We start from the raw sequence: 25,982 nt of genomic DNA, 5'->3' as shown, positions 1-25,982 counted from the left end.
AATGTAATTCATGTGAGAGACAACACCAAAGATGCCATATTATGATGGATGTGGCTCCAAGTGGCGCTGAAGGGCTTCTGAAATGGATGAATTTGGGACTGATCAGACGCCTCCCTGATGGTGCTGCATAATTGATAAGAATCAGCCTGGACTATAAGGAGAGAGACGACTCATTCTGACCAAATCTCCATGTCCATTTTGCAGAGATGTAGTGTAGCCCCAAACCTGCAAGGAACCTTTCTGTGATAATGGCGCTGAGGGACATCTCCATATTGAAGCTAATAAAGCCTGATTTATACCTTGTCGTATACGGCAGCATCGCCCGATGAAAACAGCCTAAAATAGTCAAACTAGTTTCGGCGTGCGGGACCATCGTATGACGGAAGATAAATTAGGCATTAGTCGTGCTCGTTGTGTCATTCGTCTGATGCACTCAGTTTGCTTTAGTCCAGTGTTTCTCAAACTTTTTCATGTCAAGGACCCCTAAATTGATATGTATGTGGCCGTGGACCCCCCCATCAAATAAAAAAAATGGTGCCAAAAATGTTTGCTTTGTTTAATGTTTAAAAAAAAAGCAGATCTACAAGTTACAAGCTCATAGCGCCGCGCTATGAGCTAGTAGATCTGCTATTTTTGAATAGCCAAAGTATAACTATAAAACATTGCTGAAGTGGTTGAAATGATTGTGACGCTAACTAATTTAGCTTGGGCCCCCCTGGTAAAATCTTTTGAAAATAGCAGATCTACAAGCTTACAATGCGTCGCATCGCGACACATTGTGAGCTTGTAGATCGGCTATTTTCAAATGACCGAAATGTATATAGGGCTGAAGTGGGTAATGTAATAATAATCAAAATCTACAAAGTAACTAGTAACTAAAGTTTTCAAATAATTGTAGTGGAGTAAAGGTACGATATTTGCCTCTGAGATTTAGTGGAGTAGAAGTAAAAGTACAGACAATTGGAAATAATCCAGTAAAGTAAAAAATGCCTCAAAATTGTACTTAAGTACAGTGCTTGAGTAAATGTACTTAGTTACTTTACACCACTGAGGTGTACGTTGTTGCTATGCTCATGTAAGTTCAGTCATGGGGCAAGGGTTAAAGCCGCTTCCAAAAAGAATGAACCCCCCCGACCAGGGGAGATGTTTGGGTTTTGGGCTTTAAGAGAATTTATGTTAATGTAATATTTCACTTTTTGAAAAAGCAATAAAAAAAAATATCCAAAACATATTTCCTATTGACACGCTAATGCAGAAGAGATAAAATAACTGTCTAAGTCAAATCTAGAGTGCCTAAAACCTTTGCACATTATTGTGTAAAATATGCAGTTTTCCTTTTAATCTTACTTGCACAGTATAATATTGTCGTGAGTTGGAATAACAGTAAACATAACAGTGAATCACAGGCCATTAATCTGGAGAGAAATAAAAGACGCACAATGCTAAAGACAATTTATTTGTTAGACACTCATCAGAAAGAAAACCAACCACCTGAAGAATGTCTTCCTGAAATACACCATTTGATTGGCAGTGTGAAATAAGGCAAAGGGCTTGAGATCGTATTTTTATACACTTTTGCACCAATAATAAAACAGTTATACATTCACTTGTTACCATAAATATATATGTGTATATTTTCTGATATATCTTTGTACTTTTCCATATACCAACAATAGACTTCAATTAGCAGGGGGTGGGGGGGTGGAGTGTTTTTGTACATAGTCAAATCCTTTAGTCTTGATTTAACTCGGGGTGTACAAATGGACCTGTTAAAGGGCAAGACCACTTAGGTAGAGGTTTGGGTCCCGTAGTTACCTTGCCATGATGTAACTCCAAAGGTGGACAGGAAATCAAAAATAATTCCTTTGCGCCATTGATTAGAAATTGATAATTCAAAATATGCCCCTCATTGACCTACATTGTACGGTGAAACAGCTCTCAAAGTCACCAAAAGCAGTACTGTTTGTTTTTTGAATACAAATGTCAACTTCCTGTTGATTTTACTATTTGAAGATCCGGATCCAGATCCGCGCGCGGATCCAGTCCAGATTTTCTTCCTAATCAACAGGAAGTTGACATTTTTATTAAAAAAACAAACAGTACTGGGTTTGGTAATGTTCTGTTTCACTGTACAATGTAAGTCAATGAGTGAATGATCAATTTCTAATCAGTGGAGCAATTATTTTTCATTTCTTGTCCACCTTTGGAGTTACATGATGACAAGGTAACCGCACAACCCAAATCTCTACCAAAGGGGTCTTGCCCTTTAAGGGTTTCTTGGGAGTTAAATGAACACTGAGGATGTACTGTGTAGAAGTAACACTCATACAGGGGCAAACAGCAGCAGCTACATGATTTTAAAAAGATCAAAGTTCGTGATTAGGGCTTATATGTCGTCAGCAAAATACCCATAAATACTGCTAAATAATACACTTATCGACTTCTGTACCAGTATAACATGACAGGAGATAAACATTGTAGTCGGTTTATATTTCCTCTCGGTTTCACCACTGCTGTAGTTACGGCTCTTTGGCTTTGTAGGGCAGCAAACATGTAAATTAGGCCTGTCACAATTATTTCATAAACGCCTAATCACAATTATTTGAGATAATCGCAGTAGGCTCTATGCACAGCAGCCATATTGGAAAGAAATTGGGCCTCTTCCTTACTTCTTCACAGGTGTTACCAATGATACTAATGAAGGCTCTGTTCCATTCTGGTCAAACAGAGTCAGAGTGATGATATTGTGCATGTTGGCTCACTGGAAACACTCTGCTACACCAGTGGGTCTCAAAGTGTGGTCCAGGGACCCTCATGGTTCCTCGAGGGGGTTCCAAATGGACCCTAACTACGGGTGTGTAACTCTGAGAGTGTACAAATGGAACCAAATGGACCCTTACGGGTCCATTTGGTTCCATTTGTGCACTCAGAGTTATGTGGATCTTTGAAATAAATTAAAAGGTTTGAGAACCACTGTGCTACACTAAATGGAACAGAGCCTTCATTAGTATCATCGGTAACACTTGTGAAGGAAGTAAGGAAGAGGCCCAATTTCCTTCCAATATGGCTGCTGTGCATAAAGCCTATTGTCTTTGCATAATCGTCAGAATTGTTGAAATATTATTTTCATACATTTTCAAATATTTTTTTAAATATAAAGGCTCAAATAGCCGATCTCCAAGCTTACACAACGCGTCGCGATGCATTTCCGCCATTGTTTTAAAACATTTGAAAGTGTAAAGTTATTTAATATGTCAGTCATGTCCAAGTTATTTGTCATATCTGCCCTGTGAATTATTTGTTCATGAAGCCTCAAAGCCAAACAGAAGTGTAATTTTTATTCATAATGTTCAACGACAAAAACGCAATTAAATCGTTAATCGCCATTATTGGTCAAGTTAAAATATCATGATGGTGACAGCTCTAACTGTAATTATGCGAGAGCTCCTTGTGGTGAGAGTTAGTAACTCTCCACATCACCTGTAGTATATTGTACAGTAATATTGTTCTTTTGCAAAAGCCAACGCACTACACTGATAAGAGTTTCCATAGAATAACCACCTTAAAAGCATAGTATACCGTCAAAAATCATGACTACCGTAATATGCATATTAATATGTTCATTTGAAAAGAAAAAAAAAGAAAAGTTTAATAAAATAGTGATTATATGAGGAGTTTCATTACAATATGAGATATCCACCATTGAAAATAACACCCACTCTTTACAAAACCATTTACTTGCATGGCTATAATAGCTTTAGCTTTTGTGGTAAACTCCACTCCACCTTCCCTTCACAATGGTCTTGGGGGTTTGTTTTTAAATAGTTGAATGTCACTCAGGGGTTGACATTAAGGTCTCAGAGGCACTTGCCCGTCGGGCAAGTACAGGTCATGTTCCACTTGGCCAAAGGTCATGCCCACAATGAAAACATTTTAGTACTTTTTCCACCACTGTTTGTCCACAACTTGGGTATTCCATATAAAGATGTCATTTCATGTTCTTGCTTTAACTTCAACAAAGACCGCAAGGTCAAAATGTTGAATAAAAACAGACTTGGAGCATTTTAAAGTGAGTTAAGAGCCACCTTGTTTTTTTCATGATTCTGCTGTTTGCATTTTGGCTCGGCACCAAACACGGAGGATGTGTGTTATATTTTGTCTTTGAAACTCCACTCCCACCACCTGACACAAATTGAACACCACCATAATTGTGTTTGTTGGCTCAAAATCTATATGGGCGTTTTTGCTCTGTTCTAATGGTTATGTGTCAGCCTTATTGATTGCTGAGAAAAATAGAGATACCGTCTTGTTAAGGATCCCTGCTCAGAGTGACATTCAGCTGTGTGTGTGCGTGCGCGCGCCTGTGTGTGTGTGTGTGTGTGTGTGTGTGTTGGCTGTTAGCCAGAACTACTACGTCTGTGTGGAAGATCCACAAAAAACATCATAGCAGCCCCACTCTCAGTCTTACTCATTCACTGTCACACACACTCACTCTCTCTAGCTTTCTCTCTTTATCTTGTTCTCTCTCTCTCCTCACAAGGGCAAATGCTGACAAATACACAGACAAGAAAGAGAGTGTGTGTGTGTGTGTGTGTGTGTGTGTGTGTGTGTGTGTGTGTGTGTGTGTGTGTGTGTGTGTGTGTGTGTGTGTGTGTGTGTGTGTGTGTGTGTGTGTGTGTGTGTGTGTGTGTGTGTGTGTGTGTGTGTGTGTGTGTGTGTGTGTGTGTGTGTGTGTGTGTCCCTTTTAAATGAGGTACTGTCAGTGTGAATGGAGATAATATAGCTTGCTTGGTTCATACATAGTTGTTCGACATGGCAGTCGAAGTATACATTAGGCAAATACTGTAAGTTATTAGCCATTGTGAGAAAGAAGGCCAAGTGAAGTTTATCTACACCATCTCTGCAGCTTTTTTTCCCTCAATAAAAGGACTAAAATTGGCTAATAGCTCTTAAAAGCACCCTTTATTTGATTTGACATGTGTCAGTCATGTTTGTATGAGCAGTTGTAACATTTTCTTTTTCAAATGATGGCTATCTCATGTTTGAACACTTAAGTTGTCCTTATAATACTCTCATCATGGTATTACTCAATGAACAGTTGATGACATCGAAAATGAATGAATCACTGGATATAGCCATATAGAAATACATAGAAAAATATATATATATTTATAGTCATCTGAATGCCCAATGTACAGTTTTACACGTCAGTGTCAGAAAAAGCGCAAAAGACAGTGCTGTGTGGATATGGTATTTATAAAGAGTAATGGGGTATTGACAGTCTATCTTCTGCTATTCCATTAAGACCAGGAACGCATCGTGTGCCATTTTAGATTTCTTTGGCTATATTCAAAAATAGCTCATAAAAATAGCTCATAGACCATATTCACACGGCGGCCATGTTTCTATGAAGTCAATGAAAGTAGCCACCCCGGGTGGGGGCACTTTCAATGTTAAATTCCAATATGGTCGCCGTGTGAATATGGTCTATAGCTATTTTTATGAGCTATTGTAGATCTGCTATTTTTGGAAAATCATAAACATTTGTGCAAATCTTTGAATATATATTTTTTAAAGCGAACATTTGTAAAATATGTTGTTCCAGAAGCAAAGATATGAGTTACAAATGTTACCTTAAAAAATATATATTTATATTCAAAGATTTGCACAAATGTTCATGATAAAAAAAAAAACAGATATATATATATACAAGCTCGTAGCGCGGCACTCGGTGCCGCGCCATGAGCTTGTATATCTGCTATTTTTGAATAGCCCAAAGAAATCTAAAAATGACACGGATGCGTTCCCGGCTTGAATGGGTTAACTGAGGGTCAGACGAACCTACGGTTTCTGATTCAATTGATCGACGTGGAAACGTGGGGCTTTGAGGAAAAAACACAAATAGGGTAATAATCACTTTATATGCAAACTATCTATTTTTTTAAAAACGTTTTGTTAATCTGTCGTGATGTTAGTCATATTGAACTATATATATACTGTATCTGTCTCTTGTTTCTGTCTCTCGTTGTAAAAGGGTTTCAGTAAGAAGGAATGATTGTTATGCCAACAAGCATAAAGGAAGCCTGGTAGCATTGCTAGCAAGTTATCTGTAATCCCGAATGTCCCATGTCTCTACTGAAGGACGGACATTTTGGAGGTACAAAAAGGCTACTGAGTGCAATACAAATTCAAGCTGGGCACACAGCACTTCACACTTACACAAATATAGTGTCTCCGTTAGGTTACTGTTTATGCAGACCGAACACCACGTGAATTATGTTTTAGTATGCACCAGTGGTGTAAAGTAACGAAGTACATTTACTCAAGTACTGTACAATTTTTACTTCACTGGAGTATTTCCAATTTTCAGTACTATTACTTTTACTCCACTACATCTCAGAGGCAAATATTGTACTTTTACTCCACTACAATTATTTGAAAACTTTAGTTACTTTGCAGATATAAATGATTATATTATAAAACACACATTAACCACTTTAGCCCTAGTGTATACCTAGGCTATATGAAAATAGCCGATCTACAAGCTCACAACGCGTCGCGATGCGACACGTTGTGAGCTTGTAGATCTGCTATTTTCAAACATTTTCGTACTTTTACTTTTGGTACTTTAAGTATATTTTGATGCCAATACTTTGGTACTTTTACTGAAGTAACATTTTGAACACAGGCCTTTTGACTTGTAACAGAGTACTTTTATATTGTGGTATTGCTACTTCTACTTAAGTAAAATATCCGAGTACTTTTTCCACCACTGGTATGCACTGATATATATTGAGGTATATTGATGCCAGCCACGGTTCAAATAGTAGATGCACAACATTTTCACACATTTACAAAATGCTGTCTATCCAATTTGTTAAAAATATCATTGGCTCAGGCCATTCACTGTATTTTTATGTATGTAATATTACATACCGTAGATGTGCATGTATAAATGATGCATTATACGATATAAAGCCTATTTAGGGGCCCGATTTTCAAAATTATACCTTGCCAAGTCATCAAACTTAGAGATCAACAGGCACGTTTAATTTCAGGACAGTATGGGCAGTTTTACATCAGCGTTGTTAGATTCCAACATTACCTAATAGTCAAGGTAAGGGAACTGACTTTTCTGTCCGCTGCCAACCAATAGTGGCTGATGGATTCAATCCGGGAAGGCATCTGTGTCATTTTGAGATTTCTTTGGCTATTAAAAAAATAGCAGATCTACAAGCTCGTAACGCGCCACTCGGTGCCGCGTTACGAGCTTGTAGATCTGCTATTTTCTTTAAAGGTCGTGAAAACTTGGTGCAAATCTTTATATTTTTAAAGCAATTGTTTTTTTTACTCAAATCTTTGCTTCTGGGGGATTCTACAAATGTCTTCTAAATCCTTTTTTTTGTTGAAAAAACTATATGTGTTGCTATAATATCAGTGGTTCTCAAACGTTTTTCATGTCAAGGACCCCCCAAAATTATATGTATTTGTCCGTGGACCCCCCCCATCTCAAAATATTTTGTTCCAGGGACCCCCCGGAAGCAAAAATGTTATATATATATTCAAGATCTGCTATTTTTGAATAGCCCAAAGAAATCTTTAAATAACAGATGCGTTCCCAGTCTAAATGGGTCAATTGATCATTTTAACTCAGTACAATCTCTAATTTACTAGAATTAAGTGTCATAATTTTTGACCCCGAATATATGCTACATTACCGTAGATAAGTACACAAACGTTCTCCCCTTTAACACGCCACACAATTCACAATAGATACTCTACTCGAACCATTGGACCTAATTTTGTGACATAATTTCCTTACTGAAATATATCCCTATGATTTGTATGTATTTCTGTCCCCTGTGCAGGTTAGAATGGTGGTCATCATGAGGCGTAAATACGGTGGAATGTTTGATTTGTAATTGAAGAAAAAGTCTTCACAGTCCTAAATTAGTATAAATCTTTAAAAGGCTTGGTGTAATTAAACATCAGGTAGTCCATGTAGTAAAAGTCATAGATCCGCTGGCGCTCCCAGGCGCTGACCCGCGCAAAGTATTTCTGCGTGAGGCGCACGGACGTCCGCTCAGCGCCAGGGTTCCTATCCTTGAAATCGGGCAGCGTGAGGTTGCGCGGCGCGCCCGTCCGTCTGAGGAGGAAGTCGGACTCCTCCTCCATGTGCTCGAACTTGCCGATGAAGTCGTAGTCCAGCAGGCAGGGGTTGCACAGCTGGTTGGCGGGCTCCCAGTGGATGTCCATGCCCACGGGCCGGTGCACGTCCAGCAGGTAGCGCACAAACTCCTGGAAGGTGACGCCGCTGCCCGTGGCGAGGGCACTCCGCGAGGCGTTGGCCCGGTACTTGGCGATGATGGGCTTGCCGAACAGCGAGTGGTAGTAGTTGTTGGGGTTCTCGAACTTGTCCCGGTAGGCCGACACCAGCCGCTCCAGCGGCTCGCGCACGAACACCACCTTGGCGTAGGTGTCCAGGCGGCGCGCGATGCCCTCGCGGTCGAAGCCGTCCAGCCTCTTGAGGTGGTTGCCGTAGTGGACCGTGTCGTGCTTGATGCTGCGCGTGTCGGGCGCCTGGCCCGCCAGCACCATCAGGGTCCTCTTCCAGTTGGAGCAGCCCGCCTTGGGCACCTGTGGCGGGAAGGGATGGGACCATATGAACATTTCATAATGTAATCACGATTTACGATACTATCGCGATAATCTAAATATACTTAAAACACATTGACTGCCAGCATTAAAACATAGTTTTTCATCCTCATGACAGTGTTTTTGACCTTATATTGACGATCCACGGAGACCCACTAGTCATGTTGCTTAGGACCAGATTTTAGGAAAATGTGGACACGGCTGACAAAAGCGCCACATTTTTTCTATAATGCTCTCCATCACCATAAGTTTCATTTTGGACGGGGAGCCACGTCATCAAGATGGTAGAAGGCGGCCATCTTGGATTTCAAAGATGGCCACCATGTAATATCTATAAGTGCCAATATCTCGGTTTCCAAGCCACTTAGAAGGTCAATCTTGGTGTCAAAATATATGTTTTTGGGGTCAAGGAATTCATTAAAGCTATTGGGAATATCAACAAGTGACTATTTCTGCCATGATTTGGACATTTGGTTCATTCTGGCAATATATCTGATACGAGCGGTGCGTCATAATCACCCGTTGCTGAGCTTCGTGAGATGTTTTAAACCACATCGTGTTGTACCGCAAACTTAACTTAAATTGTCATTTACTTAAACACATGGCGTGGCTTCGATGTGGATCTCTGCCGTCATGGTGATGATGTCATATTGATGACATCACTCTTGCCCAATTATGGAGGGGGCGGCATCCTGCACACATCGGTGTTGCTAGGCATGCTTGGCAACCGATTATGTTGTGAGTGAGGTCAGACCAAAGCTCTGCTCAGATATATGAGGTGTGAAGTTACTTTAGACTTCCACTTCTAGACCAGTAGATGGTGTGTCCACACGTGTTGTGAGAGAAAGGGATACAGAACTTTGGTAGACAAAGAATACAGGGAGATAGAGAGGGCACATTTTCCAGCCTCAACAGAACCTACAACTCTGTTCCCATCACAGTCCATGTACAGCAGCAGCGCTGATCATGAGCCGCCACTCCTGGGAGGAGTGTGGTCCCAATCCTCCCAGACTAAGCTCTCCTGTTCTGAGTGTACCTTCATGTCTCATCCGAGCCACGACGACCTCAACCGCCAAACGCTGAGGCATGGACATATCTGCTCAGAGGCCCGTCAGCAAATAGTCAGCTCTGTAACCAGCCGGAAACAAGGAGACACAGACCCACCAAAATCTCAAAGTCATCAACGGTTTACCGAGGTTTTAACTCAACCAGAAGATGTAAAGAAAAATCAGACGATTTACAAAGGAAAGAAAGCTCACATCTGTAAACAGTGTCACAAAAGTTTCAGTGAGTCAGGTAGTCTGAACAGACACCAGCATGTTCACACTGGAGAGAAACCTTTCCACTGTAAACAGTGTGACAAGAGTTTCAATAAGATAAGTCACCTGAAGACACACCAGCGTGTCCACACCGGAGAAAAACCTTTCCACTGTAAACTATGTGACAAGAGTTTCAGTGAGTTAGGTAATCTGAGGAAACACCAGCGTATTCACACTGGAGAGAAACCTTTCCACTGTAAACTATGTGACAAGAGTTTCAGTGTCTTAGGTAATCTGAAGAGACACCAAAGTCTCCACACGGGAGAAAAGCCTTTCCACTGTAAAGAGTGTGACAAGAGTTTCAGTGAGTTGGATAGTCTGAGGAAACACCAGCGTATTCACACTGGAGAGAAACCTTTCCACTGTAAACTATGTGACAAGAGTTTCAGTGAGTTAGGTAGTCTGAGGAAACACCAGCGTATTCACACTGGAGAGAAACCTTTCCACTGTAAACTATGTGACAAGAGTTTTAGTGTCTTAGGTAATCCGAAGAGACACCATTTTACATCCACAGATGTAAAATCTGAAGACACACCTGCGTGTGCACACTGAAGAAAAACCTTTCTACTGTAAACTACTGTAAACAGTGTGGCAAAAGTTTCAGTAGGTCAGATAGTCTTAAGACACACCGGCATTTGTGAAACATGTCTGATGATGATCCATAATTATCTCACAGAGCATTCCAATCCACGCTGGAGGCTAATATAACCAAATCAGGCTGTTACTGCATGCTTACAGAGAGAGAGGAGCAACGATCCGGTGTTACCATAATGCTTCATTTATGCACGACAGAAATACAAGGTTATCCAGTTTTAAAGGTGTCCTACCACTAACAAAGATGAACATGATGTAAATATGCATTGCTAGAATGAACATATTTATTTGATCTCGGTACAAACAAAAATCAAGTGGTATTCTCAATAGCTTAAATGCATTCCTTGACACCAAGATTAACCTTCTAAGTGGCTTGGAAGCCGAGATATTGGCACTTATAGCTATTACATGGTGGCCATCTTTGAAATCCAAGATGGCCGCATTCGGCCATCTTGATGATATGGCTCCTACCAAATATTTATAGTTACGGTGATGGGGAGCATGTGGAAAGAATCTAGTGCTTTTGTTCGCTGTGTCCACATCTGGACCTAAGCGACCTGACTAATTGATGAACCAAGTGTTCAAATATTGGCAGAAATAGTCACTTGCTGATATTCTCAATAGCTTTATCAAATTCCTTGACCCCAAAAATAAATATTTTGACACCAAGATTAACCTTCTAAGTGGCTTGGAAGCCGAGATATTGGCACTCATAGATATTACATGGTGGCCATCTTTGAAATCCAAGATGGCCCCCTTCTGCCATCTTGATGATGTGGCTCCCCGTCCAAAATGAAACTTATGGTGATGGAGAGCATGTAGAAAAAAATGGGCGCTTTTGTCAGCCGTGTCCAATTTTTTTTGCTAACAGCCCTGACTACACGGATGCCGCGGTGTGTAAACAGATGTAAACAATGGGTGTCTGGGGGGAGGGGGAGGGTCTCCTCCATCCACCAGAACGAAAAAAATTGTAACCACGATTTTGTTGCTACTGGCTGTTGAATAAGACTTGTTTTCACCAACCAAAAAAAATAAATCCTGTGTTTTCCTACAACTGATAACATAAGAGTGGACGGAAGTGTCATTCTTTGGGATGACGTCACATCCGTCCATTCCTTCTGTCAGTGTCGAGGGATCATTCCTAAGTTGTGTTAGAGCGCCCTCTTGTGGAATTTTTAAAGAATGATTTTTTTTGAAAGGATGTTATAAAACGTCCTTGGCAGGCAGGTGTTAAAACGCCACTTTTGTTACCAACTTGAACCCCAGCATCCATAGTCTGGGGTGGAACATTTGCCAAAAATAGCCGATCTACAAGCTCACAACGCGACAAAAAAGTACGTTCTTTACAGGCAAGTTTTACCAATTCTAGAGGGTTTAAGTGGTACTGGATATGCAGCTCGGCAAAGTTTAATTGATCCCAGTGAGGAAAATGTCTCGATAAATTAAAAAATCTCCGCGATACGATTATCGTGAGCGTTTTTTTTTTTTTTTAACACGATAAACGATAATAACGATTATCGTCCCACTATCTCTTACCTGGCAGTACAGCAGCTTGTACTTGTCCTCCACGAAGACGTTGGCCACGTGGTGATGCGTGATGGTCCGGGAGATGCTGCTCTTGTACTTGGCGCACATCTCCTTCATCAGCTGTCGACGGGCCTCCAGGACGCCGGAGAGCCTGCTCCAGCTCTCCGGCGGGAGGAGGGAGGAGGAGGAGGAGCCCGAGGCGGAAGAGGAGGAAACCGCCGGCGAGGAGGCGCTGTTGCTGCTGTTGTTGTTGGGCGGCTGCTGCTGCAACAACATGGGACTGGTCTTCAGCAGCTTCCTGTACCGCTTGGTGACGCGGAGGAGGGAGCCCATGTCGTGCTGCTGCTGCTGCTCCCGAGACCCGGGAGTGGCCGTCTGCCGCCGTCTGCTCCTCTCGAAGTCGGGGAACTGCATGGGAGGGATGGGGCTGGACAACAGGCCCTCTGCTGCCGCCATCCGCTGGTGGGAGGCCCCCTCTGGGCGAGGCTGCTGCCTGGGGCCCTCTCTGTCCTGAGTGCATAGAGTCTGGAGCACAAATGCGGTACAAATTGGCAAATGAATTGATGGTTAATTCGTTAAGACCTGAGGCCGATTATACAATTGTTTTATAGTTTAAAAAAAAAAATGAAATGTTAGGATTTAGAATACATGTCTTCTAAATCAGTTTTCAAAAAACGTATGTTGCTATATCATTGGTTCTCAAACGTTTTCATGTCAAGGACCGCCAAAATGACATGTATTTGGACCCTCATCTCGAAATATTTTGTTCCAGGGACCCCCCAGAAGCAAAGATTTGAGTTACAAATGTTCGCTTTAAAAAATATTATATATTCAAAGATTTGCACAAACTTTCACGATTTTTCCAAAAAATTGCAGATCTACAAGCTTGTAGCTTGAGCTAGTATATCTGCTATTTTTGAATAGCCCAAAGAAATCTTAAAATGACACAGATGCGTTCCCAGTCTTTTATTTATATATATATATATATATTATTGTACTTTTACTCCACTACTATTATTTGAAAACTTTAGTTACTTTGCAGATACAAATTATTATATTATAAAACATACATTAATCACTTTAGCCCTGTTTTATACCTAGGCCATTTGAAAATAGCCGAACTACAAGCTCACAACGCGTTGCGAGCTTGTAGATCTGCTATTTTCAAACATTTTAGTACTTTTACTTTTGGGTACTTTAAGTACATTTTGATACCAATACTTTTGTACTTTTACTCAAGTAGATTTTGAATTCCGGATTTTTATTTGTAACAGAGTACTTCTACATTACAGTATTGATACTTTTACTTAAGTATAACATTTGAGTACTTTTTCCACCACTGCTGAATAACCAGCAGTGTCTTGAAAACGCCTGAGAACTCCCTCACCCTCTTCCCTATCCAGCACGTACAGACAAGCTTGTGTCTGCAATGCACCAACAGACCACTTGGTGGCAGCGGTCGTCCACGCCTCAACCAGCTCTTGGCTGATTGAAACTGAAACTCTTGCTATGTGCTTTATAACTCAAATGTCACGCACCGCACAATGACACCCACGACCCATCCATAAAACCGGAGCTGTAATACGATATAAATGTATTATAAACACTTAATGGGGAAATCTAAATTAGAATCATCTACTGTCTGATAGCCGTCGGATGGCACCCGGGGCCGCCGTGTATTGTGACATTTTATTTCAATTAGAAGTCCTAATCGTGTAATAAAGCCAATGGACTGGATGTATCATTTCAGTTTTACAACAGGCGAGGTGATGAGACCATCATGAATCTCGGCTCATCCCCTCCCGATCCCCCTCCCTTCGTTTTAACCCTTTTAGACCGTGAACGCATCTGTGTGTCATTTTAAGATTTCTTTGGGCTATTCAAAAATAGCAGATATACAAGCTCATAGCGCGGCACTGAGTGCCGCGCAATGAGCTTGTAGATCTGCTATTTTAGAAAAATCGTGAAAATGTGTGCAAATCTTTGAATATATATATTTTTAACTCAATTATTTGCTTCTGGGGTATTAAAATAAAAATCTTTTCAAACTTTTTTCATGTCAAGGACCCCCAAAATGATCGTGGACCCCTATCTCAAAATATGTTGTTCCAGGGACACCCCAGAAGCATAGATTTGAGTTTTTCAAAATAGCAGATCTACAAGCTCATAGTGTGGCACTCGGTGCCGCGCTATGAGCATGTAGATCTGCTATTTTTGAATAGCCCAAAGAAATAAAAAAAAAACACCGATGTGTTCCCGGTCTTATAGGGTTAAATCAGTCATTCTCAAGCCTTTTTAATTCCCCCCAGGTTGATCTGCATTATAGGCCACAGACTCCCAATGTAGATTGGGCGTCCCGGAGAAGATAAGATTCTTATCTTCTCCAGGACGCCAATCCTACATTGTAAAATCCTCAGTGTTCAGTTAGCTATGAGAGGGGCTATACGATGGAACCAAAGGGACCTGTAAGGCAGTGCGTCCCCAGCAAAATGTGTTACTACAGCAATCACAATCATTTTTACCACTTCATCCATATGTTATGCGCTGGCTATTAAAAAAATAGCAGATATACAAGCGTGTACATCTGCTAGATTTTTTAAAGACGGGGTGCCGTGATTTTCAGTGATCCCCCCCCCCCCCCCCCCCCCCTAAAACATAATCATCAGGTATTATGGTTATACTAGGAGGAAGATCTTTTTCAAAAAAGTGTACAGAAAGTGTTAAAATTATGTTTTTATGTGGACACGCCTCCAGTTCATTAAATATACCTGGTTCTCACCTTAGCACCTCCTCCACCACCTTAGCACCACCCACCTGTCCTAGTCCCTCCTCCTCCTCATGACCACACCTGTTGTGTTATGATAATGCGGGGGAGGGTTATATTTTTACGGTGTCATTAAAGCGCTGTTTTTCTATTGGCACGTTTGACCCTCAAGGTTTCAGCCTCCAGGAAGAAACTCAAAATAGTCAGAGAAGACATAAAACACCATAAAAACACCACCAGGGGGCTTAATGAAGTTCTATCAACCTCATAGACACATGAAATACAAAAAAAGTGCAAAACCATGGCACCACCTCTTTAACAATCTTGAAAGTGTGAATAATTTGGATTTTTTTATCACTATCTTCTGGAGGGCCCTGGCACAAAACCCTTTCAGATGGGGGTCCATGGCCAAATAATACATATCATATTTGGGGGGTCCTTTCCTTGACATGAATATTTTAGAGAACCACTGCTATAAGGGTCCAATTTGGTTCCATTTGTAGTTGAACACTCTCACCAGTGGTGTAAAGTAACTAACTACATTTACTCAAGTACTGTACTTAAGTACAATTTTGAGGTACTTTTACTTGAGTATTTCCAATTTCCAATATTTTTTACTTCTACTCCACTACATCTCAGAGGCAAAATATTGTACTTTTACTCCACTACAATTATTTGAAAACTTTAGCTACTAGTTACTTTTCAGATATAAATTATGATATTATAAAACATACATTAGCCACTTTAGCCCTATTTTATGCCTGGGCTATTTGAAAATAGCAGTTGTGAGCTTGTAGATCTGCTATTTTCAAACATTTTAGTACTTTTACTTTTGCTAAGTACATTTTGATACCAATACTTTTGTACTTTTACTCAAGTCAATTTTGAATTCCAGACTTTCACTTGTAACGGAGTACTTCTACATTGCAGTATTGATACTTTTACTTAAGTAAAACATTTCCACCACTGCCAATTTGGTTCCATTTGTAGTTGTACGCTCTCACAGAGTAGACACTGGAGGTCGGCTCGGAGACCAAAGCGTAGCAGAGCGTGTCTGAAATACTGTAGCAGCCTAGTTCATGGCCTCTTGGCAGAGTGTTAGTGCTGGGGTTCCCCAAACTTTTCTATGCCCAAGGACCCTGAAATAGCTATAGCTTCTGGCTTCAGCCCCGAAATGGCCTGAGGCCGTTTCTACAAAATGTCTTCTAAATCTTGACAGTTTTTTGAAAAAAAAAAAAAACGTATGCTGCCATATCAGTGGTTCTCAAACTTTTTCATGTCAAGGACCCCCAAAATGTATTTGGCCGCGGACCCCCATCTCAAAATATATTGTTCCAGGGACCCTCCAGAAGCAAAGATTTGAGTAACAAATGTTTGCTGTAAAAATATATATATTCAAAGATTTTCACACATTTTCACAATTTCTATATAACTTGTGTATCTGCTATTTTTTTATTGCCAAATAAATGTAAAAAAAAAGCCCCAAAATGGCAAAAATAGCCAATATACAAGCTGACAAGGCGTCGCTTCGCGGTGTTTAAAAGAATGTTGTAATCCAATTTTTTTACACTAATGATGACATGCTCACAAGGACGCTTGGTTGAAAGTGGTTAAACTGGACCATGTATGGCCCCCACTTTGAAAAGCTGTGGTTTTAGCGCATTGGTTCTCAAAGTGGGGTCCGGGGACCCCCAGGGGTTCTTGGGGCGGTTCCAGGGGGTCCCCAGCAAAAGTAAGTCAATGCAGCGCCACAATCATTTTAACCACTTTATCCATTTATACGTTGCCTATTCAAAAAAGTTTTTTTAAAACAGGGTACATCCAGTGCCAGCGCTTCTTACCGTTTACACCGATCGTTTTAGAGCTGCAGAAGCCTCCACGAGGACCCGGATGTAAACAAAGGGTGCCTGCGCGATGGTCGAGGGTCCTGACTAACGTCTGGAACAATAATATTTCTACCGCGATCCGCCATTGCAGAGTGATCGTGCGTCGAAAATGGCTTGTTTTGACCACTGTAAAAAAGTATGGAGATAAGGACCTTTTTCTCCAAATCCTATCATAGGAGTGAACGGGAGTGACGTCACATCTGTCCATTCCATTTGAAAGGGTCCTAGGATCATTCCTAAGTTGCGTTAAAGCGCTCCTTGTGAAAAAAAAAATGGCACTCAACGGGTGTATTTGCAAACACAAAGATTCTCGTGTTTGGCACTCAATGTGTTAAAAACAAAATTCGAAAATGTTTGGAGGCTTTTGGAACAACAACTTCTTTTCTGCGGGTCCCTGGCGCAAAACATTTTCAGATGGGGGGGGGGTCCGCGGCCAATTCCATATCAATTTGTGGGTCCTTGACATGAAAAGGTTTGAGAACTGGTTTGGCGTGATGCTTTTGCTCCCCCCCCCTCTCTCTCTCTTCCTCCCTTCAGACGCTATAGCACTGCTGGCAGGCAGAAACAACGCAGCGTTCAATCCCACAGACACACAGGCCTTCCTCCCCCGCACGCCATGCCTCCTCCCCCGCACGCCATGGCTCCATGCCCTTTCCAGGGATGTGGGAAGACTAAGGGCGAGGCCGGCGTTTGACCATGGCCATTAGTCCGCTTGTGTCTCTCGGCATGCTGAGTGCAGTGTACAGTGGTGTGTTCTAGGTTTTTTTCGGAGGGCATACGTATCATTCCCTGCACAACATGTGCGTGGTCAATGGATGAAATGGTCAGCAGTGGTGGTTAAAAGTATTCAAATGTTAGTAAAAGTAAAAGTATCAATATTGCAACGTAGAATTCCGGAGTTTTACTTGTAACAGAGTAGCCTACTTCTACATTGCAGTATTGATACTTTTACTTTAGTAAAACTTTTTAGTACTTTTTCCACCACTGGTCTCTCTGCATGCTGAGTGTGTGTATACGATGGGAAGGCTTTGGCCTCTCTCTCTGCACACAGATGCTATCAGGCCCGGGCTGAGAGGTAGCAGTCTGACTGGGGACTATATCAGTGACTGTTAAAGCTGATAAGGCACACAGCTTTTCAAAGTGGGGGCCGCCAGGGAGGCCGATAGGAAAGGAGAGGGACAAAAGGAACGTTGTATTATGTGAAAGTAGCAGATCGACAAACTTGCAGCGCATCACAATCAGCGTTGCCAGATCTTGCGAGAGAAATAAGCAACCATGAAGACGAGCCCAAAATAATCTACACGCTTTACAATGTGACGCGTTGTGAGCTTGTAGATCTCAAATCTTGTATGGGTGGGGGTGGGGTCCTGGACAAAATGTTTAATCATTTTTTTTTTACAAAATGTTTAAGAACCTCTGGTTTACCCATTCAATCCGGGAACGCATCTGTGTCATTTTAGATTTCTTTGGATATTAAACAATAGCAGATATACAAGCTCATAATGTGGCACTCGGTGCCACGCTATGAGCTTGTATATCTGCTATTGTGACGCTAAAATACGCAACCCGCAAAATACCAATATTTACAAGCAACTTTACTGAAAAACAAGCCCAATGTCGCTTATAATAAGCAGACATGGCAACACTGGTCACAATACGGCACATTATGAGCTTATGGATCGGCCATTTTCATTTACAGTATTTCCCCCACTTCTTCTCAAGCATTATCCCAATTGGGGGGGGGGGGGGGGGTGAGGGAGGGGGGGGAAGACGACGACGGTGGGTGTCCTTGGCATGGAAAAGTTTGGGAACCCCCTGTGTTAACTGATAAGGGGTGTTGGGCGATGTCTGTTTTGGGGGGATAAATGGAGCGAACAACACTCACCTCTCTGGACTGCCGCGGGGTGCCCCCGAGCTTCACTCCTGCATGGAGAGAGAGAGAGAGAGAGAGAAAGAGAGAGGAGGGAGAGGAGAGAGGAAATAAATAAATAAGCACTTTATAAGTAAACATGTTTTTAAGTTTATTGCTGCTGTGCATGAGAACTGGCAGGGAAGGAAAAAAAACATTGATGCAATTTAATCCATTAAGACCGGGAACGCATCTGTGTCATTTTTAGATGTCTTTGGCTATTCAAAAATAGCAGATCTACAAGCTCATAGCGCGGCACCGAGTGCCGCGCTATGAGCTTGTAGATCTGCTATTTTTTTTTAAAGTCGTGAACATTTGTGCAATTCTTTGAATATATTTATTTAAAGCGAACATTTTTAACTCAAATCTTTGCTTCTGGGGGGTCCCTGGAACAACATATTTTGAGATGGGAGTCCGCGGCCAAATGCATATCATTTTGGGGGTCCTTGACATGAAAAAGGTTTTGAGAAGCACTGATAATAGCAACATACGTTTTTCAGAAAAAGTTTAGGATTTAGACATTAAGTAGAATCCCCCGAAGCAAAGATTTGAGTAACAAAGGCTCGCTTTAAAAAATAATAATATGTATATTCAAAAATGTGCACACATTTTCAAAACATTTCAAAACAAATAGCCCAAAGAAATCTGAAAATGACACACCGATGCGTTCCCGGTCTTACCGGGTTAACGCTTCCTATCAGCTATAGCTAGCGTGCCCACCACTGAGCACTGGCACTTCTTTTGATGCGCTGCTCGGTACACGGGGGGGGGGGACAGGCAGGTAGCTCTATCTGCGTAATGAGCTGCCACAAGCATGGAAAGTTGCTAAATGAGTTGTGCTGCCGGTAGTGGTATAAGCACAGGGGGGGAGGGGGGGGATGCAGAGGAAGGGAGATAGGAAGGAATAGAAGGAGGAAGAGATGGTGGGGGGGGTGTGTGTGGGGGGGGGGTTGTTCTATTTTTGGGGTAACGAGAGCAAGTGTACAGTAATGACTTAACCCAATAAGACCTGAGGCCGATTCTACAAAATGTCTTCTAAAAATCCTAACAGTTTTTTGAAAAAACGTATATTGCTACATCAGTGGTTCTTACACTTTTTCACGTCAAGGACCCCCACAATGATATGTATTTGGCTGCGGACCCCCATCTCAAAATATGTTGTTCCAGGGACGCCCCCAGAAGCAAAGATTTGAGTTACAAATGTTCGCTTAAAAAATGTATTTATTCAAAGATTTGCACAAATTAAAATAAATAAATAAAAAAAAGCAGATATACAAGCTCATAGCACGGCACCGAGTGTAGTGCCGTGCTATGAGCTTGTAGATCTGTTATTTTTGAATAGCCAAAGACATCAAAAAGTCACACTTTGATGCGTTCCCGGATGGAATGGGATAAGACAGAGAGCGAGAAAGAGAGGGAGATGGAAAGGAGAGACAGGGAGGGAGAGAGAAAGAGAGAGCTGGAAAAAAATAAAGATGAGAGTCACCGCCTAACAGTCATTAGTAGTGGAAGAGGAGAGCCAGAGAGAGAGAGAGAGAGAGAGCTATGGCTCCAGTGACAGATAGATTGGTTTTGGTGGCGGCGGGGTGGACAGCTATCAGAGGACACGGGACAGGGTCTGAGGGAAGGACAGGTGGCTTGTGCTCTGGCAGATGTTTTAGGCCGGCAGGACAGGCCAGACGTATGTGTTTAGTGGTCTGTCTTCCAGCTGGACATCTCTTTTTTTCCCACCCCCCCCACCACCACACCACTCTCTCCCGTTCCTGTTATCCCCCATGGACCCCCATACCCACCCCGCCCCACCCCCACCACATCCCCACTGATGTGTAATCAGAGTGACAGCTTGGAAGCTCGGGCTCCAACGGCCCGCCGATGGTGGCAGGCGTATACCTCTGCCTGAGTGGCCTGTCACTTCCAATTTGAGGCCGGAATTGATAGGAACCTGGAGAGAGATGGCGGGGGTTGGGGAGGATAGATTGAGGGAGGTGGGGGGGGGGAGCAGACGCTAGGGCCACAACCTTCCCTAAGTGATGAGATCTTGCAGCGTCCACCCTCCCTCCTGACTCGAGCTTAACTCTTTGACTGCTGATGACAAGATTTCCCGTCATATTTTGCTATCAAAGGCTCCGACTGCCAATGGCGAGATTTTGTGTTTTCAGTGGTTTTAGCGCTGTTCGCTAACACACGAGTGACCATTTAATTCTCAGTCTCACACAGATCCAGGAGAACACGTGATCGCAAGATCTCCTCCACCGTTCACTTCCTTGTTATTCGATTTGGAAAAGCGCCCTTGTCTCGCCTCCCTGGATTTCCTCTGCATTTTTGTTTTGACGAGTCATGCTATATTCAATGGCCTATAACAAGTGAACGGGGGGTCGCAATGACATTTTTTTCCTTCGCGGAAGCACAGATAAACCCTCCGTGTTTAGCAACGATGGGGGATCGATCATACTGGAGATAAATATTCTGTGAAAACGAAAAATCGCTGTCAGTGGCTTAACAAACAATGTTTTATTTCTGGCAGTCAAAGAGTTAAAACCACAGCAGCACAGTGGGAGGGCAGACACTGTACCACCATGAATATTGCAATGTTCTTCTTAGATTAGTATGCAACAGAGAGCTGTGTGTGTGTTGGGTTGTGTCTGGCTCTTTCTACATGTACATGTGAGTTTTTTTCTTCTTCTTCTCCCTCCCGACTCCTCCTCCGTTCTAGTGGAGGAGAGAGACATGGGTGGGTGGGAGGCGGGTGGGAGGGTGTGTGTGGCGCACGGCACGGCGGCATGCAGTGGCGCTTGACATTTTCTAATCTTGTTCAGGGGCTCGCTCGCTCCCGCACCATTTGATCTCCTAACCCTAATGATAGCCCCCGTGTACGGACGGGAATCTTTGATGTCAGTTTACGTTGGCGAATATAAAACGCATGAATATTTATCACAACACACTCGCTCACACCGGTCGCCACCGAATCCCCGGGAAAAAACATGTCCTACTACAACGTACAACGGGATAGCCTCTCTCTGTGTTGGTGGCAGTGGTGTGTTACCAATTTTCAGTACTTTTTACTTCTACTCCACTACATCTCAGAGGCAAATATTATACTTTTACTCCACTACAATTATTTGAAAACTTGAGTTACTAGTTACTTTGTAGATTTTGATTATTATTACAAAACATTAACCACTACAGCCACATTTCGGCCATTTGAAAATAGCCAATCTACAAGCTCACAATGCGTTGCATCGCGACGCATTGTGATCTTGTAGATCTGCTATTTTCAAAATATTTTGAACATTTGAAAACTTGAAATGGGACATTCTGCACAATGAGTGCTTTTACTTTAATACTGTAAAGGATCTACACCATGCATTTAAAACATATTTAATATCATATTGTTTATCTCCCTCAAACGTTTTTCAAAAGGTTTGAGCCTAAATCAAGCCTCAGATATACTCATTCCAACTAACTTCTCTCTGGCTTATAAAGCACTTTCACCTGCAATACCACATTGTCCTGATTTGGCACGTGGCGTTATTGAGCCAGTTTGTATGCATGTTATCTCCTGGTTCTGTGTGGAAAAAGTAAAATAAAATTAAATAAAAAAATAGATTTAAAAAAAAAAACTGAGAAACGGGAGGGATTATACAAAGTAGGTATCGCTTGTGACGTCACGGGCGGGGCAAATCAGTTTGGCCTGTTTTGAGAACAATTTACATAAAACCCCAGATATGCTGTGAAAGCCTGAGTGCTCAAACTTGGGTATTTTTGGGGGATAGAAGAGAGGTAGGGGAGACCAAAAACACACAAAGAAAGTACAAATGTATTCCGGACTTTTACTTGTAGCAGAGTATTTCTACATTGCAGTATTGATACTTTTACTCAAGTAAAAAATTTGAGTACTTTTTCCACCACTGGTCATGGTTATGATGCCACGCATCCCTCTATATCTCCCTCACGTTGCTGCTGCTAGGCCTCGGCCACATCCCCGTCAAGATACCAGCTTTGATATTGATCCAGAAAACCCCACGAGGTGGTAATTGAAATCTCCACAGGTCTAATTAGATCCCGCTTGGAGTTGTTTTTCCCTGTTAGGAGGTTGTTAAGATGTTGTCACAGACGTAGGTGACATTGTTGATGCTGTGTAGTCTATAGGAACCGTTCGCACAGAGTACTTAGTGCAGTGCCCGTTGGTCGGAGTAATATACACTCCTTGGGGTGTTTTTGTCCATGGATATTTTGCATGTGAAATTTGTCCTCTGCATTACCCATCCTAACTACTAGCAGTGGTGGAAAGTAACTAAGTACATTTACTTAAGTACTGTACTTAATTACAATTTTTTGGTATTTGTACTTTACTTGAGTATTTCCAATTTCCAATACTTTTACTTCTACTCCACTACAGTACATCTCAGAGGCAAATATTGTACTTTAAGTCCACTACAATTATTTGAAAACTTTAATTACTAGTTACTTCTCAGATATAAATTATGATATTATGAAACCACTAAATCCCTATTTTATACATGGGTTATTTGAAAATAGCCGATCTACAAGCTCACAACGCTTCTACAGTGCAGTATTGATACTTTTACTTAAGTAAAATATTTGAGTACTTTTTCCACCACTGGCAGCCATATTAGTACAGGGGGAGCGGTTAGGGGTTAAGTGTCTTTCTCAGGGAAGTCTTTTCCGGGGCTTGTCAGAATCTAGTTGTATATGTTATATTTTTATACAACTAGATTCTGACAAGTTCCCGAAAAAGACCGTTATGGCGCCAGAGATACAGACGCCTCCGAGCCGGAGGAGGCGTCTACCTTTTATGTCTAAGGGCTGTAGTTCCAAATATTGGAACTTCCTCATTGATGGGAGTCTATGCTAGTGTCGTCACTCTCATATCAAATCAGTACTAGGCAGACTAATGTGACCCTTTCTGATTTCTGTCAGGTTGTGTTCCCACATTATTGTCTCCGCCTTTCGGCCTGGCGAGAGTATGTTTTACCCCATGTCCGTCCGTGTGTCCGTGTGTCCTGTCCGTCCGCGAGCAGCTAATCTCCGGCACCGTTGGCCCGGTCGCTGCCAAACTGTGCACACACACTCCCTGGATGCCAATTCAGAACCTCTGGCTTCTTTCACATGGGACTGTTATAGCGTCACCAGGAGGCCGATTTGTGCAAAATCATCTTTTAAAATTATTCCTACAGATTTTATCCAAACGTCATGCAAATCGGTACACAGTAACTCTATAGTCATGTGATCAACACGGATCTGTCCGATTTCCCATATTCCATCCTGATTGGCTAAGGTTGGCTTCCAAGGTTTGCAGGATTGGTCCGTTTTGAACAAAATGCCTCAAATCATGAACGCAGCTTGCCATTTCCATGAAATTTCACGCACATTAGGCAGAGGAAGAAATGCCACCCTTTTCACATTGGCCTGTTATAGCGCCACCAGCAGGGCAAAATGCCTCAAATCATGAATGCAGTGTCCGATTGCCGTGAAAGGCCTAAGAAGAAACGGCACCCTTTTCACACTGGCCTATTATAGCACCACCAGGAGGCCACGATAACGTACCTGGAGGGGGACCTTTTTTCTAGTTGTCAGAATTGAATGACTGACAACAGGAAGTGATGCCCACAATTGACACACCCCCTTTTCCCCATTAAGCTCCTTGGGAAACTTAGTGGATAGATGGATACCTTCACTCAAGAGTACACAGTAAAATCCTCAGTGTTATTACGGTCCCTTCCGGGGTCCATTTGGTTACATTCGTACCCTCTCAGAGTTAACAAATGGATGAAGTTTCACTATAGCAGTCAGTCATTAGTGAGACTATTCTGTCTGTACGCTGCTGAGCAATCTGGACCAATCTGGACAACAAACAAACAAACCAATAAATACAAAAGGTTTGTTCTGTTGATACAACAGCAGTGACAACACACACATGTGTGTGTGGGGAGGAATCAATTGGCATAAACACTAAATTGGGGAGAAAAAGGGGTTAAAAAGAAAGAAGAGAAAACAAGAATAAATGACTGACAGTCGTGTGTGTGTGTGTGTGTGTGTGTGTGTGTGTGTGTGTGTGTGTGTGTGTGTGTGTGTGTGTGTGTGTGTGTGTGTGTGTGTGTGTGTGTGTGTGTGTGTGTGTGTGTGTGTGTGTGTGTGTGTGTGTGTGTGTGTGTGTGTGTGTGTGTGTGTGTCGGTCGGACTACGCTGAGACACACCACGTAGCTCCAGCAGTCCATAAAGTTTCCCCCATAAACTTCACTTGAAATTTACATTTAAGAAACTTGAATAATTATGACAACAGCGATAGTTGTTAAGTAACATCGTCCGTCTTGTAGAGGAGCTCCTGTCTCTGCTGCTCTCTGTCCATGTGTGACATGCAGTTATGAACGGAGCAGAGCTGTTAGCCCCACCCCAGTCGATCTGCAAGACCACAACGCGTCGCGGATGGAAGCGGTGTGGGCTTGTAGGTCAGCTCAGCTGTGTTCCCTGCGCTAGACAGGGGAGGGGGCGTATGATCCCATAGCATGGGAGGACGGCCCGTCTCCCCATTGGCTTAAAGGACAGGCAAAACGGGGAAGTGTCCCCATTGGCTTAAAGGAGTGAAGGACAGGCAGGACAGCCAATGATTGAACACATGTTGCGAATATGTCAAACACATGTCGAACACATGGATGACTAATAGGTCTGTCTGTTCTTAGACCAGCTTTGCAGCTGGTAAAAATATGACCCGACTCTCCACCAATCTTAAAACATAAGTTACAAAACTTAGTTACAGAAACTTTAGGATTAGCATTTGCGTCGATCTGAAAAATGCAATTTCTCAGTTTTTTTGTGTGAAACAAAGTGACTTCTGATTAAATCAGCCCGTTTTGTATTTCTCGACGGACAATAATTCCAAGTAATGTAATGAGCAGAAACTGAATCTAATTTAGTTTCTGTTTTTTGGTAAACATCATTTATCTCTGTAGTGCGTGTTTGGTCACGGCTAATATTTGTTGTTTGATTGCAATTTCACAGTCAGTCAATTCCATTCAGGCTAAGTATTAATGCTATTGATTTTCACTGTTGTGTTGTGATGCAGTGATGAATTGTTAACAGAGGTTTAATCTCTTGGGGCCTGGTTGGTACAAGGTCTTTTTTTTTTTTCTTCCTTTTTTTAGCACCAGCTATAATAAGTACCTCGCACATTCTCTCACGTTAACCCCTTAAGACCTGAGGCCCGACATCTAAAAATGTCTTCTAAATCCTAACAGTTTACTGAAAAACTTATGTTACTGTATCAGTGGTTCTCAAACTTTTTCATGTCAAGGACCCCCAACATTGAT

General features: G+C 42.1%; 1 protein-coding gene across 1 annotated transcript in view; it reads right to left on the bottom strand.

Annotated features, from left to right (window-relative positions):
* Positions 1 to 7,950: 7,950 nt before the first annotated feature.
* Positions 7,951 to 25,982, bottom strand: part of chst8 (carbohydrate (N-acetylgalactosamine 4-0) sulfotransferase 8) — a gene marked incomplete at both ends in the record, with an annotated part of 337,847 nt that continues 319,815 nt past the window's right edge. Inside the window, 3 exons of the mRNA XM_080425015.1 lie at positions 7,951 to 8,637; positions 12,105 to 12,620; positions 18,631 to 18,668. Of these exons, the coding sequence (XP_080281141.1) occupies positions 7,951 to 8,637; positions 12,105 to 12,620; positions 18,631 to 18,668 (1,241 nt within the window). The remainder of the gene's footprint in view (positions 8,638 to 12,104; positions 12,621 to 18,630; positions 18,669 to 25,982) is intronic.

Source organism: Gymnoscopelus braueri (genome assembly GCF_963280865.1).
Source record: "Gymnoscopelus braueri genome assembly, chromosome: 1".
In the NCBI taxonomy this organism is placed as follows: domain Eukaryota; kingdom Metazoa; phylum Chordata; class Actinopteri; order Myctophiformes; family Myctophidae; genus Gymnoscopelus; species Gymnoscopelus braueri.
Note: the sequence above shows the minus strand (reverse complement) of the source record. Positions and strands in the feature narration are given on the sequence as shown.